We start from the raw sequence: 15,527 nt of genomic DNA, 5'->3' as shown, positions 1-15,527 counted from the left end.
AAGCGAAAGACGAAAATACTCAGCTGTTCATCAAAAAGCCGCACTGACGAATAAATATACACGAATGAGTATAAGTGTCACTTCATTCACTAATTACTGCTTAGTTAAGAATATATTTTTGAAATGACTTGCAATACGGAAGAAGCAAAAAAAAAAAGTGCTCGTATAAGAACGAACCTTGTAGGCGGCCGCTATATTAAGAAGGACTCAACAGCACTTGGTGGCAACACTGTGCTTGCACAGCGTTGCCTGAGAATGGTCTAAAAAACCGCAGCCTGCAGCGGCGGCGGAGAAACCGGATTTTCTCAAACGAAAATTCACCAAAGAATTTTTCGAGACAGATGATTTCATTTTTTACTGATCTAATGCTTAAATGAATGCATGTTCGTGCACTGGAGCCTAGATTAGACCAAGGAGGTTAAAAAAGAATTGCTGGAGCGGCGATTATTGCGCAAGAGTGAAGCCGTGCCCACCACAAGATGGCGGCTGTGGCCGCCATCTTAGTAGGGGCACGATAAATCATCGGCGTTTGGCGATGGAAAGCGAGCGTTTTCCACGCACGCCAGACGAGTTTAATATAGCAACTTTTACGGGTCAGATACTGCTCCAAGCGTGTCTTTGTGTTACTAGTTTTCTTCAGTAAGCCTCAAAGTCATGGCAAATTTTATTGGAGATCAGTCGCCAATACTCCACTCGACGGGTTACTTTTGTCGGCAAGAACTATCTTTTATTTTATAATTAACGTAGTATTTATACTAACAGATCAAAGCCATTTAATCTCTTAGTAGGCACCACCAGAAAAGGGCATGTTTCCGAGTTCTTTGGTGGGCAAAAGCTGGCTTCACTTGTTCTGGCAAGGCGTTGCGAGAGCTTCCACTCCAGAATTTTTTTTTAAACCTCCTTGGATTAGACACCACCCTACCCAGTTCACTTGACATGTGATACTCGTTCAGAGCCAATTGACCTTGGCCATTCTTCATAAAATATAACGTGACATGCAGCTTAGGTTATAGTTGCGATCGGATAAGGTCATCTGAAGATTTCACATGCAGTGCGCGTGGTCCGTTGCATTTTCGGAGGAGCAGTTTTCCATGCGCATATACCATGCGAACTTAAAACTTTTCTCGTGCACAATATTTTGTTGCTTTCAAAAGTTGCCTGCTGTGCCGGGTTAGATTATCCTGAATGAATATGCGTGGCTGTGCGTCCTTGAGCTTACTTTTACTGCTCATCCAAAGAACCTTGATAGCAGGGGCGTAGTCAGAAATTTTTTTCGGGGTGTGTGTGTGGGGGGGGGGGGGTCACCCATACCATGTTCGTGTGTGCGTATTGATGTATGCGTGTATATATACGCAAGCAAAATTGAAAATTTTCGGGGAAGAGGGGGGTTGTATCCCCCAACCCCCCTTGGTTACGCCCCTGCTTGATTGACTGCCTGGTAAAGCGAACAGGAGGCCTGTGGACACTGACTTTTTCTTGTTCGGAAAAGCACGGATCATCAAGCTTGTCTGCGACCTGATTCAGGACCAACACGAGGTTTTCACCCTGCACAGCAGGCACTCCCGGAACTGCTAGATTTAGTTGGCGACTTTTGTACTCGAGCTAGGTCACATACTTCCTTCTGAAACTGAACGTGCAACGACTGATGGTTACTCTCTTTACTTTCTAGTTCAGCAACTTTCTTTCTTAGTACCTGGATTTCACATAACTGAGGACCATAGGTCGGCAATACTCACTCATGAGTCGACTCACTCAGACTCAGATCGAGCCGTGAGTCGGAGTCTGAGTGAGTCCGGGTGAATAATATTTTGGTGAGTACGAGTCCGAGTGAGTCCGGCTGAGAGAAATTTTAGTGAGTCTGAGACCGGCTCTAAGCTAGGACAAAATATATTTCATGAGTGAGTCTGAGTGAGCTCCACATTTTTTGCCGCGGCCTATGCTGAGGACTGGTGGTTCTTTTCAGCTCCTCAAAGTGCGAGACATGAACATCAACAAACGATTGTTCCATACCCTCCACTTTTTTCCATGAGGGTAGGACGTCTCTCGAGTTTCGAATTTATTGAAACGAGGACTGCTGCTACATTCACCTCAGAGGAATCTTCCCCATATATTATCGCTAAACTTTCCAGCAGCCCATGCAGTTTACAACGCCAAGTTTTCTTTGCACTTTCGGGTTGTTCTCTGTAGGATACTTTTCTAAAATTCCGGCACATTTACCAAAATATAGAGTTTGGTAAACTCAAAACATTTTACAACGCCACATTCATCTGACAGGACGAGCTGACAAGAAAAGCCCGAGTCGGGCACTGCTTCAGCCAAAGCAAGACAAAAACCCAATTTTCACACTGTAGCGGAAAAGCAAGGTATTGAACTGTGGCAGCAGCACCAAAAGTAACATGTATCAACACAGGTGAAGTATAACAACATTACTTGTAACAGATGCGTCTTCGCGATGTTGTTACGGCGCTGCCGCTACACCCTGTGGTCCTCCCTGAAGAAGGGACCACCCTGCGCACCTGCCGCTTATGTGCTTTGCACTGCGCAGTCGACAAGTTCCCCCGACGAGGGGCGTCACTTGCAGTAAGTTGACTGTAGGCTAGCGCCAAGGAACAAGGCAGCTATTGCGGGTCGATAGCGTCAACTGTAACAGATGCGACAACATATGAACGATGTTGTTACGGCCGCTGCCGCTACCGCCAGTAGATATATTGGCGGTACAACTACTACTAGTATACACATACAGAAAGAAATAACGTGCAGTGTATACACATTTTTTATTGTGTTTACTAGTTGTGCAGACGATCGTGTAGACAATGTGCCAACGATTCCGTAAGCGGCGTCCGTATACTTCCCATTGGGCCCGCCAAGCAAGCTCACATTGTAAAGCGAATTGATCCCTCGTAGCCTTGACATCAAGGCTACAAGACTTTCGAGGACTCACGAGACGCTGACATATATCTCGCATTTTGCCACCGCCCGTAAGGAGTGTCAGCTGCAAGGGCGACCGCGTGCTTTGCGGCGAAGCGGCAATGAAGAGAAAGGCAGTGTGCGTTCGCAGGGCCAAATTGAAAGAAAGATTTTTTTTTTCTTAAAACAAAAATTGATTTGATCAGACTTTCTCCATTACTTAGCAATAGAGCCTTCACGAGGATTTTCACTTGGATCGCATCAGTACAAAAAATATGGTCAAATATATGCGCCAAATCGCATATTTTCTCTGATTTCACAATTTTCTTCGGGACAATTTGAAGTCTTTCACATATAAACATTTTTGTACAAAAATACACTTTGCTGAAAACCATATTAATATTAAGATTGCCTAGGGAGAGTTCGTATTAGCTTAAGAAAAAGTCGCGAGCTTTAAATATTTTCGTTGTATTTGAAAATACGTAGCTGGCAGTTAAACACAGAAATTTTCGGAATAGTTAAATAGGACAACGAAACAGAACCTATGTAGTATGGCAAGCACAATTTCGAAGCTCAAAACACAAAAATAGATTTTACACACATTTTCCTATTAGGCACAATTTAATTAACAAAACCAAGCGAACATTGAGGGAGCGCCACGATCGTGAAAAATTTTTTCGAGCAAAAATGCTTGGCATTTCACTCCATGCGGTATAAGAAAGGGGAGCAAATTTTATTAACAATATCTGCGCACGGCTAATTAGGGTATTGATTTATTTTACTATCTGTTACTAATATGTAAAAAAAAGCTTTCTTTATAGATTTGATCAAACACCAAAATTTCCTGTATAATTTTGTAACGTTTCTGTTCTATTAGCCGCCTTATATTCTAAAGATTTATGACGTTTTATAGACCCCTCAATTCTTGGCCGTTCCCTCGCTGTGGGTGTGAGTCAGAGAGAGGGTGTTGGTCAGAGTTAAAGGGACCGACAACTGGACAGAACGCATGATTAGATCCTGATAGAAGTGAAAAGACCGTGAAATATAGTGACATATTCTAGCATCCTTTTGGCGTTGTGAATAGGATTTGTATTTTTAACTCGTGCTTAAAAGTAACAAAAAACCGGGATGTCGTGCAGCCCAGCGGAAGAGCCTTGAAGCAAGATTATGAAGACGGCCACTTTGTTGTACGCAGTCTGATGCTGTCATGCGCGCCATAATTGGACCTCAAAGTTAGAGTATGTATATTATTATCTATTCCCGCTCTGTTCTGTGTTGCCTACGAGGTAAAGGTAGTTGCACGGTGAGAAGCGGTGCTGCCTTCGTGGCTGCCAGTGGCCCATGTAGAGCCGCGGCGCATGAGCGCGGAGTGCCCGCACGCGCAGTAAATTTCCGCGCTCGAACACGAACAGCTTTCGTGCTCACTGATTGCAGCATGTGTTGTCAAGTGTGTATAAGACTTCATATTCGCCGCACATAGAAAAATTCTGATCAAAAATGTTTCACGGCGTTTTCCACGTTACCATTCTGTGGCTAGACACTCTTACCAGTTAGCTTTCCAATGCGCTAAAGAAAACAGGTGCCCTAAAAATTGGTTGTCAGTCCCTTTAATAGGGGAACAGCAACAATCAAAGCCCGCGTTCTGCCCATCCGGTGAATGCAGTGGCTATGCTGTTTTCTCGCACCCACCGGATCAGTTGGTACGCAGGAAAACATCGTCGACCGGCAATATCTTTTCGGGGACAGGCTGTGAAGAATGGCCACATCTAGGCCTTCGCCATACGTGCGATAATGTAAATCAGTTTTATTCGAACTATAGAAATGCCATCGATATACTGGAGCAAACATAGTTTTCCCGGCCGCGACGGTGTCTTGTACACTCTAAGAAAAAGAAAGAGTGTGTGTGACTCCTTTCGGAGAGTTCTGGCTCGTCACGTATATGACTCTCTTCAAAGATGCACGTTAACGCTCTTGTGGGTCACACGACTCTCCGAAGAGAGTACAGTGATCTGCAAAGACAGCTGACGTGTCTCTTTAAAGAGAGTCATGAACATAGCAAGTCAGGACTCTCCGAAAGGAATCAAAGGACTCTTTTTTTCTTAAACTGCACTACACGGCTAAGCTAGCAAGTATGCGCGCACTGTTTTCTGTTTAATTCACTAGTGAACTACCAGATATAATGTTGACAAAAAGTCATGTTAGGTACGAGTATCACGAACACTAACGTTAGAAAAACGCCACTAACTATTTGGACAACAGCGAGCGTCTTACAAAAAAAACTTGTGTAGCGATTGGTGTAGCTCTAAATCCTGCGCTAAATGCAACTCCACTACTGTGCCACCTGAGGAAGTTCGTAGCACGGGCACCCAGTGATTCCCGTTCGTAGAGATCCCCTTGTTCCGTTTACCGAACCGCCGATGGCGTCAATGTTTGAGGTAAGCATGTACGGTTTTCCCGGCACGAGTAGAATCTTGTTAGGCATATTCGCAAACTCTGCGCGCGACATACGCGTTACTTTTTGCTGCACCATGACCAGGATTTGGGGACATATGCACGTAGCGCCATCTGTCGTCGGGGACTGCGGTGGCCTGCCGTAACTGAATGGGAAATAGGCGAAAAAAATCATATCTGACGAAAAAAATACAGATATCAAAAACGACTCCCAGTTCTATACAGCAGAGACTTACTTGAACATTCTGTTAAAATTACAGTGTGGCGCTGCAAACCGCGTGGCTTCCCAGAGTGTTTAAAATTTTACAATGGGGCCCCATGTATTTCTAATGGGCGGTGTTCAATTGCCCTGGGAAGCCACAGGCTTTGTAGTGCGATACTGCAATTTTACCAAAATGTTCCAGTAGGTCTCTACTGTATAGAACCCCGAGTCGTTTTTGATAGCTTGCTTTTTTCAAGAGATATGATTTTTTTTTCGCATATCTCCCAATCAGTTACGGCAGGAGGCCGTCGTTACCGCCGAGAGATGGCGCCACGCACAGATGTCCCCAAATCCTGGGAATGTTTATCGACTTCCAGCTTGTTCTGGCAGTTGAGATAGGTGTCGTCTGCAGCGAGTTCCGTCAGGTTGTTTAATTAACACTTCAGATGTAGCGACGAAGGCGCCGGAGAAGTGCCGGTGGGAGGAGAAATCGCACGCTTGTCGAGTCGGTGGCGCCCTCTCTTGCGCGGCTCTGGTGTCAGCTGCATCTTTCAGAAGCGTTTTTATAGCGATTTTAAGTTAATTATTGCGATTATTTCTGGTTTATTTCTGTTACTTATATTATTTGACACGTTGTTCAGTTATTGCAACCCGGTTTTGAGCATTGCCGGCCTTGCTTAAGGCCTGTATTGACCTTGATTGCGAGCGTGATCACGCCACATGGGATCTAGGGATGGACAACAAGCCCCGCCTCTAAAGTGCTACGCCCATTAAACAATGACACATATGGGTTGTAGCCTTCACGGCCGAGCGTTCCAGGCTATCCGACAGCGCAAGCGTGCGCAGCGGAGCCGATTTCCTGCTGCGCGGCAAGCAACGCGAGTGAAGAAATGATTCGGCTGATAATGATGATGTGGTGATGTACCCGCTATAACGGTCTAGTGGTTGTAGCGCTCGACTGGTGATCCGAAGGTCGCGGGATCGACTCCGGGCTGCGGCGGCCGTGTTTTCGATGGAGGCGTAAATGCTCGAGGCCCGTGTACTTAGATTTAGGTGCACGTTACAGAAGCCCAGGTGGTCGAAATTCCCGGAGCCCTCCACTATACGGCGTCCTTCAAATCATATTGTGGTTTTGGGACGTTAAACCCCAACAATTATATGGCGATGTGATGGCCATGGCAAGAGTTGACGTTAAATTAAGTACTAAGTCCCTGTCGTAAAATTGCCATTGTTGTTCGCGAGAATCAAATCTGCTTCCTACCAAACAACAGAGAGACCGCGCGGAAGAAGCGTCAAATATTACTCGACAGAGCACATATGCTTGAACATGACCCGGCGATGGCTTCCAACGTTGCAAACGGTGAAAGTTAGCGCTGTGTCCGCGTGGTCGTTCTTTTTGTGCCCTATAAAAGTTAACGTCGAATACCGTCTTGCTGCATGGTCGCGTTAATTTCCCGGTTAGCGATAACCTGCCAGCGGGTAGCCATTTCCGACAAAAAAAAAAAAAAAGAGCTTTGCGGATCCCTTTCCCAAAGATAACAAATGTATCCATAAATTAGCGCGACTGTATGAATTCAGGTGCATAAAGTGAAATTGCCATTTCTGCTTTTTGAGTGTTTCGCAGACTGCCATCAAATGTGAGACCGGTTCATCTGCCAAGTTTGACTTTTTATAGGGCGAAAATATGCAAACAAAAAGGCATATTGTCTTATCGTAAGGGCCCGATTCAGTTTATCATTAAAATCTTATCTAGACCACTTACATCTACATTCTGTAGCATATTAGTTTGCGCTCCATTGCAAAGGCAGCGTGAACGAAATTACCAAAATAAAAAAAAATATTTTCTTCTTGAGATATATTTACGTCGAAAGAGCGTAAACGTTTCATTACATTATATAACCGAAAGGTGGACTTGCGTGGAAAGCCACGGAAAGTTCAATATTCTGCGCCAGAGATCATTATTACTTATTCGGTTGCGCATGATTATCGGGAAATTCGAGTAGTGGACAAGCGTCAACACTCGAAAGCAAGAAGAACCTAATGAAGATGGATGCGGACTTGTCTGAGCATCAGCGCCCCAAGCCTGTGAAAAGAACGGTAGCAGCTGTTCCTGCAATCTCGGTGCCGTATAGGTCCAGTGGTCTAACGAAGAACTCCTTGCCTTTAAATAGCAGTGACTTAACCTCTCCGACGGTTGAAGAGCCCATATCCGCCGTGAGTATGTACGCCATCACGCGCTTCGTACGAAGTAGAATATGTCGACAGGATCACACTCATTTCAACTGATAACAGTACCACGTCTCGCTTGTGGCAGGGCTTGCAATACTGACATGATATTTTGAGAATGATTCCGGTTATTCATTCCTATTTTTTGGTCGCTCATAAAAGGCCCAGGACGTTGAAACAAGAGAAATAAGCCCCAGAAGCCCCACTCTTTAGGGGCTTGCTCCCGGGTCCGGTGCCATTCGTAGTGGTTCTAGGAACCGTAGTGAGAGCAGATCGGGTCGAGAGACGCGGGTGACGGCAGACATTGCTGACATGCCCGTTTCCGGCGACGTTAAAGGGACATTAAAGAACAAAACGATTTTTGTCATATTAGTAAAGTACTCTTTCACAATACCAAAAACGCCACGCTTGCTGCGAGAAGACGCTTAGTAAGCGAGAAAACGCGCAAAAACAAAATGTGGGTGGCGACGCCACCTTGAAGTTTCCGCACCATTCACCGTGACGTTACATGTTTTGACGGCGCATATTAGGGACTATGTAGTTCCTAATCGGTAAAAATGAAGTACATTGACCTCTGAGGGGGCCATAGACTTATCAAATACCAAGTTTGGGGTAATTTTGTTTAGCCAATGGCGCCAAAATACGATAAATACAATTTGAAATCCGTGACATCACGCGGGGAAATTTCGGCGGGAAATTTAAAAATGAAAATTTGAACTTGATTTTCTCCTCTACCTATGATGGCGAAATTAACGACATTAGAATTCTCAGAGCACAATTTATCGATCTAGGCCGATTAATTGTTTCTCTTTAGTGTCCCTTTAACCTTCACCTCATATAGTTTACGGCGCGGCCACTAAGTTTATTACTTTCCACTAGTTCCTGTCTGAAATCAAGGTCGCGTCTACCGACATCAGCACCATTCTTCCAATTTGGCTGAAAATCTCGGCGGTAAATTTGTTGTTCAGTATCCCTTTAGCGTTCCTACTGCAGTCTCCAGCGTTCGTCTCCCGGGAACGCCGCGGACTCCGCCGACGCCAACGGCACAGAAGGATCGCGACGTTGCTGCTGTCGGCATTCACTGTGTCCGTCCTCCTGGTGATGTTCATATTGCTGCTGACTCGGTCGCGGGTGTCACGGAGCACCAGCGAGCCCTGCAGATCCCCGTCGTGTCGCCGCTTCATGGACCTACTCGAGGCCTCCATGGACACCACGCTGGACCCGTGTCAAGACTTCTACGCGTACGTCTGTTCTCGCTGGAAGCCAGGTATACGTGCTATAGATTGCAATGGATATATACATTCTAGAACACGGCGTACTGGAAGCGAGACGTGATGATCTAGGCGTAAGTTCACAAGAAGTCTTGCGATGGGATTGTCCGTGAGAGAAAATTTCAACGACCCCTGATGCTAGGAATATCACTATAAAAAACCGGCTGAACAATGGCCACTCAAACACTAGGAACTTTGCGAATACGACCGAATATCTCTAAGCACACCGTATATGTAGGGGGGTAGATGGAGGCGGGAGAGACCTAATTTATTTTGACAGGCTGGGGTTATTTTACACGGACCGAAACAAGGCAAGTTTCGTGCTTCTTCCGTTTCAAAACGCTGCCTCTGAGGCCGTATCGACGCGGCCAGCTCGGGCCATCAGGGCAACGTCACAGCAACTGCGCTACCGTGGCCAGCAGATGCAGTGACAATATAAAATGGCAGAAAGATAATTCGCAATTCATTGAATCTCTACTCTCCTTCGACTAAATACTTGCGACAGTAGATGGACATGAAGTACTGTTTGGTACTGTGAAATTATCCAGGAGCGTGACGCCAAGCCTCAGCAAGGTGGCATTCAGATACCGCTCTTCCTCAGGATCCAGCTAATAATGGGAGCCGTTGTCTTGTCTCGCTGTCGACCGCTACGCTATTCTCCACCGTACTCGCTGTGTTGTTCGCACCAATGTATTACCATTTATTTTTAAAAGGACACTAAAGGCAAACAAAGAATTGATTTAGATTGATAACATGTACACTGAGAACTCTAATGTCGTTAATTTCACCATCATAGGTTTATAAATGGAGGAAAAAATCAACGTAAAAGTTACATTCTTGACTATCGCGCCGAATACATCGCGCGTGACGTCACGGACTTCAAAGTGAATTTTTCGTATTTTCGCGACATTGGCTCAACGAAATTTCCTGAAGCTTGGTATGTTAAGTCTATGACCCCTCAGAGGACAAAATATTTCATTTGCACCGGTTAGGAACTACGTAGGACCCAGCAGGCGCCATCAAAATCTATGACGTCACGGTGTCTGGTACGGGAACTTCAATGTGGCGTGCCCACCCACATTTTCTTTTTACTCGTTTTCTCGCTAACCAAGCGTCTCCTCGCGCCATGTCCGGCGATTTTGGAATTGTGACAGAGTAGTTAACAATGTGAGAAAAATCGTTTTTCTCTTTATTGTCCCTTTAACGTTGCGAGTGCCTATTAACTATTACCTTTAAAATATTTTACAACCACAGGGTTACCCGCCACGGTGGTCTAGTGGTTATGGTGCTCGACCGCTGACCCGAAGGTCGCGGGCTCGAATTCGCGCGGCCGCGCTTTCGATGGAGGCGAAAATGCTTCAGGCCAGTGTACTTAAATTTAGGTGCACATTAAAGAACCCCAGTGGTCTAAATTTCCGGAGCCCATCACTACAGCGTCCCTCATAATCATACCGTGGTTTTGGGACGTTAAACCCCGACGATTATTATACAACCACAGGGTTAGGAGTTTCACGTGAAGTTCCATCAATGTCCATTTCTTTACTCCGTCGCTGAATATATAACGGCTACCTACCTTTCCCGGTGCGCTGCACTACTACAGAAATCCCGGGTATGGAAACTGCGGTCTAAAACAAACAACGTGAGCCAACATTGACACATTGCATAGCCGAAAACTAACGAAGACTCCTTTTAAAACAAAGTTTTCTGACATAGAGGTTTCTGCCTTCTCATAAGGATAAAGTGAATACAATACATTTTACGATGAATATGTGGAGTAGTTTGTCCTTTACTTTTCTCAAATAAACCTTAGGACAGTATTAACAAAACCGACCTACGCTACGATTGATTTTAAGACAATATTTCAGCGAATCCTGATGTGGGGCATATATCTTTGTCGAAGCCGATTGGAAAAGAACACTTACGAACTAAAGGCTTTGCGAATTTCGCCTTGAATGCGCTGGAATAACGACATACGAATGAGGTTACACAACAATCACATGCTCTCATGTTACTCACGCAGCATAAGCGCTTGTGTTTGGCGCCTTCTTCGAAGGCCTTCTTATCTGCGCTCTAGGTTCCTTACGAACAAGGCCAGCAGATATTAAGGTAACCCTTTCAATTTCGAGTGGCAATGAACGCCAGATTGGAGTAGCGCGGAACATTTGCAGCCAGACCATTGCTTTGAGACGCTAAACTCGAATCGATAAGCAAGTCGACCATTCATAAAGAGTAACCATCTTTTTTTTTGTTCCAGAGGCCGGAGGTCGTACTTTATTAGAAGACGCGATGCTGGAATTCCAAAACGTGGTCATGAACCGCGCAGCAGCCGTAAAAGTGCCCACGAGAAACCAGAACCGCTTCCAGAAGGCCGTTATGCTATACCAGAGCTGCCTCGCCACCGGAGATAGCAGAACGAGTTCGTTCCGAGGATTCCTGGACGTAGTGATGGGTTCACCATGGCCCGACGTGAACACGAGCGTCGATCCCATTGGAATTCTTTTAGACCTGTCCTTCCAGTGGCGATGTCCTGTGCTTTTCTACGCCTTCTACACGCGGGGTGCCTCTTCCGTCGGCAAGCTCGTGTTCCTGGACTCCTCGGCGGGCTTGGACTTCCCCGCGCTCTTCGCCGAATACAGGTCGCGGCAAGACCACGGTCGCTACATCTGCGCGCTGCAGGCTGAGCTTAACAAAGGGTCAGATGAGTTTCCTGGGGACAGAGACTCGGCGAATCACACTAAGTGGTGCACGGACCTGGCACGGTTCCAACGCGAAGTGCTGAGCGAATTGGAACCGCACAGCCACGAATCCGGCGGTACAGCCTACGCTAGCCTCAACCAGTTCGCTGCCCAAGCGACTCCGGCTGTCTCGGAAGAGCGTTGGATGCGTGTCATGGCCGCTCACGATCGTCGAGGCGAAAACGTCCTGAGTACTACCCCGGTGGAAGTCGACAAGCCGGCTTACTTGAAAGCCCTGACGAATATCTTGGAAGATAAACCGAGGACGGAGGTTCTAATATTCATCGGCCTCACGATTGTGCAGGTAATCGGACGCTTCGCGAGTGCCGATCTGGCGAGCCTTATATACAACGTAGCGTCGTCTGCAGGCCGGAAGCATCAGAGGACGTTCTGTTTCCAGATTGTGGACGTTGCCCTGCCCGCAGCTCTGGGCAATGCGTACCTGTTTGAGGATGAACGCGTCAGTAAGGTGAAAGAAGTCGCCGACGCGGTGGTTGCTTCCACCAAAGCGAAGCTCGAAGGCGCGACCTGGCTTACTGCGCAGTCCAGGGACGAGTTTATCGAGAGGATTGGCCATGCGGCGCTCGTCTTCGAAGGTATACTACGAGAAGCGAACGCTACAAGCGAGAACTTCTCAGTCGCGAGTACCTACTTCTTAGAGAACGCGAAGTACCTGCCTAACGACGTGTGGGTGCGCTTCAAGCAGCGGTACGGCGACGATGTGAAGGAAACCAGCGGCGGATGGATAGAACCCCCCAAGCTTGAAGCAAGCACCAACGAGAAGGCTCTGCGGCTGGTCGTGCCAGACGTGTACATGTCGAAAGAAGTGTTTCCAGACGCCGCATACGAAAGCGTGAACTACGGGACCGTGGGTTCCCTCGTAGCACGGCAAGTCGCGTCAGCTCTGTACCTCATAGGTCAAACTGTAGGCGGCGGTGGACAACGCCGCGATCGTCTGACCGATGGGCGAAGCGGGCAGAACGGGACGTTAGAATGTCTGGTCGAGGAGTTTGAGCGTCGCGACAACCTGACGCTTCGGGAAGACGACAAGTCCGCGCTTTATGTTACCTGGACGAGCCTGGCACCGCTTTTCGATGCGCACCAGTCCAGTCCTGGACTTAACGAGTACAGCGCAGGTTACAAGCAGTATTCGCCCGTGCAGTTGCTCTTCATTACCCTCTGTTTCATCGGGTGTGCTCAGAGGACAGATAGTGACAGCAGTGCGACAGGTATCAGCGCCGCTTCCTTGTGCAATTTCCCGCTAAGCCTGTTCAAGCCGTTCGCGGAAAACTTTCAGTGTTCAGCGGAAAGTCCTATGCACTCGGTGCACGCGTGTAATGAACTGTAAGTTTTGAGGATCGCGTCAAACACTTTACCTAAAGCTGTGTGGTCGCAAGTGATGGTGTATTTGTACGATATGCAGTAAAGGCTCGACCAGCCTTTGTGCGACGAGGACTCGACCTGCACTACTTTCATCCATGAGAATTGGTGTATAACCAAACCTGTCGTATTGGCTTGCTTTAAAAGAAAAAAAAATGCGGAAATTTTTACAGCAGTGTTTGAACGCGTGTGAACGCGTTCAAACACTGCTGTAAACTGTGAACGTGTGTAATTTTCTCTTGAGAACTACCCGAACGTTGTGTATCTAAACACGACCATAACTTGCGTGCTTGCATATACGAAAGAACAAAGCGCCTATTTATTTTAATAATAAACCAGTATACCTCTAAACATTCTTCTCACAGTTTTTTTAATATCTTCAGCGAATTGGGTGAATTTACCTGGGAAACATGATGTTTTAAGAACGCGTAAAAGGTGGCGGTACCACGTTACGGCAGAACAAGAAACACTTTTGTGCTTTGTCACTGTTGTCTGAAATGGAGTTCAGTATATGTTAACGATATCTGATGGCGCGTTCGTGCCTGCAGGTAGAACATGTAGTTGCACGAAATGGTGGTGCATGCCTTCTGTTAGACGCCAGCGCCATTAGATGGGGCACTAACAGAACGAGAAAGGTCTCTTTCAGAAGACCTGCATTTTTAAAACATTATAGTGCTTCCCACAATGTCCTAAGAAAAACGCGCAATACATGACACGACTCAATCTTTATAAAATAGATATATGTGGCGCTTTGTTTTTTCTAAAAGACCCAATCCACTTTAAATGAAACTGAGAAAAACACAGTTTTTTGCTACAGACAATATGGTCGGGCCTGCTTCAATAATTTTTTGCAAATGTGCTCATGCCAGCAAAATACCTCAAACCTACATTTTGGCTAAAATCTACGGGACGGGACGCTAAAATCTACGGTGGACGGGAGGATGACCGCCGCCGTAGCTCAGTGGTAGAGCATCGGACGCGTTATTCGAAGGTCGCAGGTTCGATGCCTGCCGGCGGCAAGTTCTTTTCGTCCACTTTACTTTCTTGACATTTATATTCTAATTAATACAAATAACATCCCCTATACTTTCCTTGGCATTATTGTCTGTTAGTTCTCATTAATATTGTGCATAACAAAGAAATACGAGCCCTTAAAATTAACACTTCTTTCCTTCATTCATAGCGAGGGTCTCGTTCTGGCAGACTTGATGCTTTCAGGTAGTATGCGAGGGATTATTGGTCAGCTGCCAGCTCGTAATAAGTTCATGTGCTACGTGACGCCAACAGGAAGAAATAGAGTGTTCCACACTCGCCGCCATGGCTGCGATCGGCGCTGACTATCACTCCTAGGTTTAAATTCACATATATACCCCATAAAGTGGACGGGAGGATGACCGCCACCGTAGCTCAGTGGTAGAGCATCGGACGCGTTATTCGAAGGTCGCAGGTTCGGTCCCTGCCGGCGGCAAGTTATCTTCTCGTCCACTTTATTTTCTTGACGGTTATATTCGAATTAATACAAATAACATCCCCTATACTTTCCTTGGCATTATTGTCTGTTAGTTCTCATTAATATTGTGTCTAACGAAGAAAAACGAGTCCTTAAAAGTAATCTTCTTTCCTTCAGGACTGCAATAAAGTGCTTTATATGCACGTAACTTGCATGCTGCGTGGTGACTTCCCCCAGCTATTATGGAAGGCCCGCGAAATGTGAAATAAAATCACGTGGTTGCGCTCATACGCTACCGTACTGCAGCGCTCTCAGCCGTGCATCAAGGAAACAACCTGCGCGCGGACCATGAACCCTTCGCTCATTAGGGACGACGGCGCTTTTTTGCCGTGTGCGGCCGTCAAAAATGCTGACGCACTGGCAAGCCAATGCCTAGAGCCGCGGATGCTCATTTCGCCACTGTCTGCACGCATATTGTTCCGCTCGAAGGACTAGAGGAGGATGAGGAGCATTTTTTGTTTTGCAGGCGGATCTAGCTTTGCGAGATTTGCAGGCAATTGCCCCGCCTGGTTTCCTGCTTTTAGATTATGTTGAAAACGTAATTTTTTTTTAAAGTCAAGCGTATGCATGCCAGGCGAAATACTAGACGTATCGAGAAATAAAATTTTGTCTTCCTATGATACACTATCTTTGTCGGAGTACTGATGTCATAATCTCTGGTAAAATTTCTTTAGACGTTCAAGTTTTCTATCTGTAACCGGCGACACATACATGCGCCTGTGGGAAAATTGGGCTATCTTCCACACACAGAAGCGCTTGACGTCACGAAAATCAGCGATAGTAATCGGCTGGAGCGGTTATGCAAATTATTTTTCCATAGGGTGCGGTAACCGTGGACGTTAGCA

At 46.4% G+C, this 15,527-nt stretch overlaps 1 protein-coding gene and 1 non-coding gene across 2 annotated transcripts; both read left to right on the top strand.

The window, feature by feature from the left end:
• The first annotated feature begins 5,324 nt into the window (after positions 1-5,324).
• On the top strand, positions 5,325-13,140 carry LOC125759446 (neprilysin-1-like). Its single transcript, XM_049418228.1, has 3 exons — positions 5,325-5,342; positions 8,780-9,053; positions 11,312-13,140. The coding sequence occupies exons 1-3, from the start codon at positions 5,325-5,327 to the stop codon at positions 13,138-13,140; spliced, it is 2,121 nt and encodes a 706-aa protein (XP_049274185.1).
• Positions 13,141-14,119: 979 nt separating this feature from the next.
• Trnat-cgu (transfer RNA threonine (anticodon CGU)) lies at positions 14,120-14,191 on the top strand. Its single transcript has one exon. It is a non-coding gene; the product is annotated as a tRNA-Thr (tRNA).
• The last annotated feature ends 1,336 nt before the right edge of the window (positions 14,192-15,527 follow it).

This window comes from Rhipicephalus sanguineus, chromosome 8 (genome assembly GCF_013339695.2).
Source record: "Rhipicephalus sanguineus isolate Rsan-2018 chromosome 8, BIME_Rsan_1.4, whole genome shotgun sequence".
NCBI lineage: Eukaryota > Metazoa > Arthropoda > Arachnida > Ixodida > Ixodidae > Rhipicephalus > Rhipicephalus sanguineus.
Note: the sequence above shows the minus strand (reverse complement) of the source record. Positions and strands in the feature narration are given on the sequence as shown.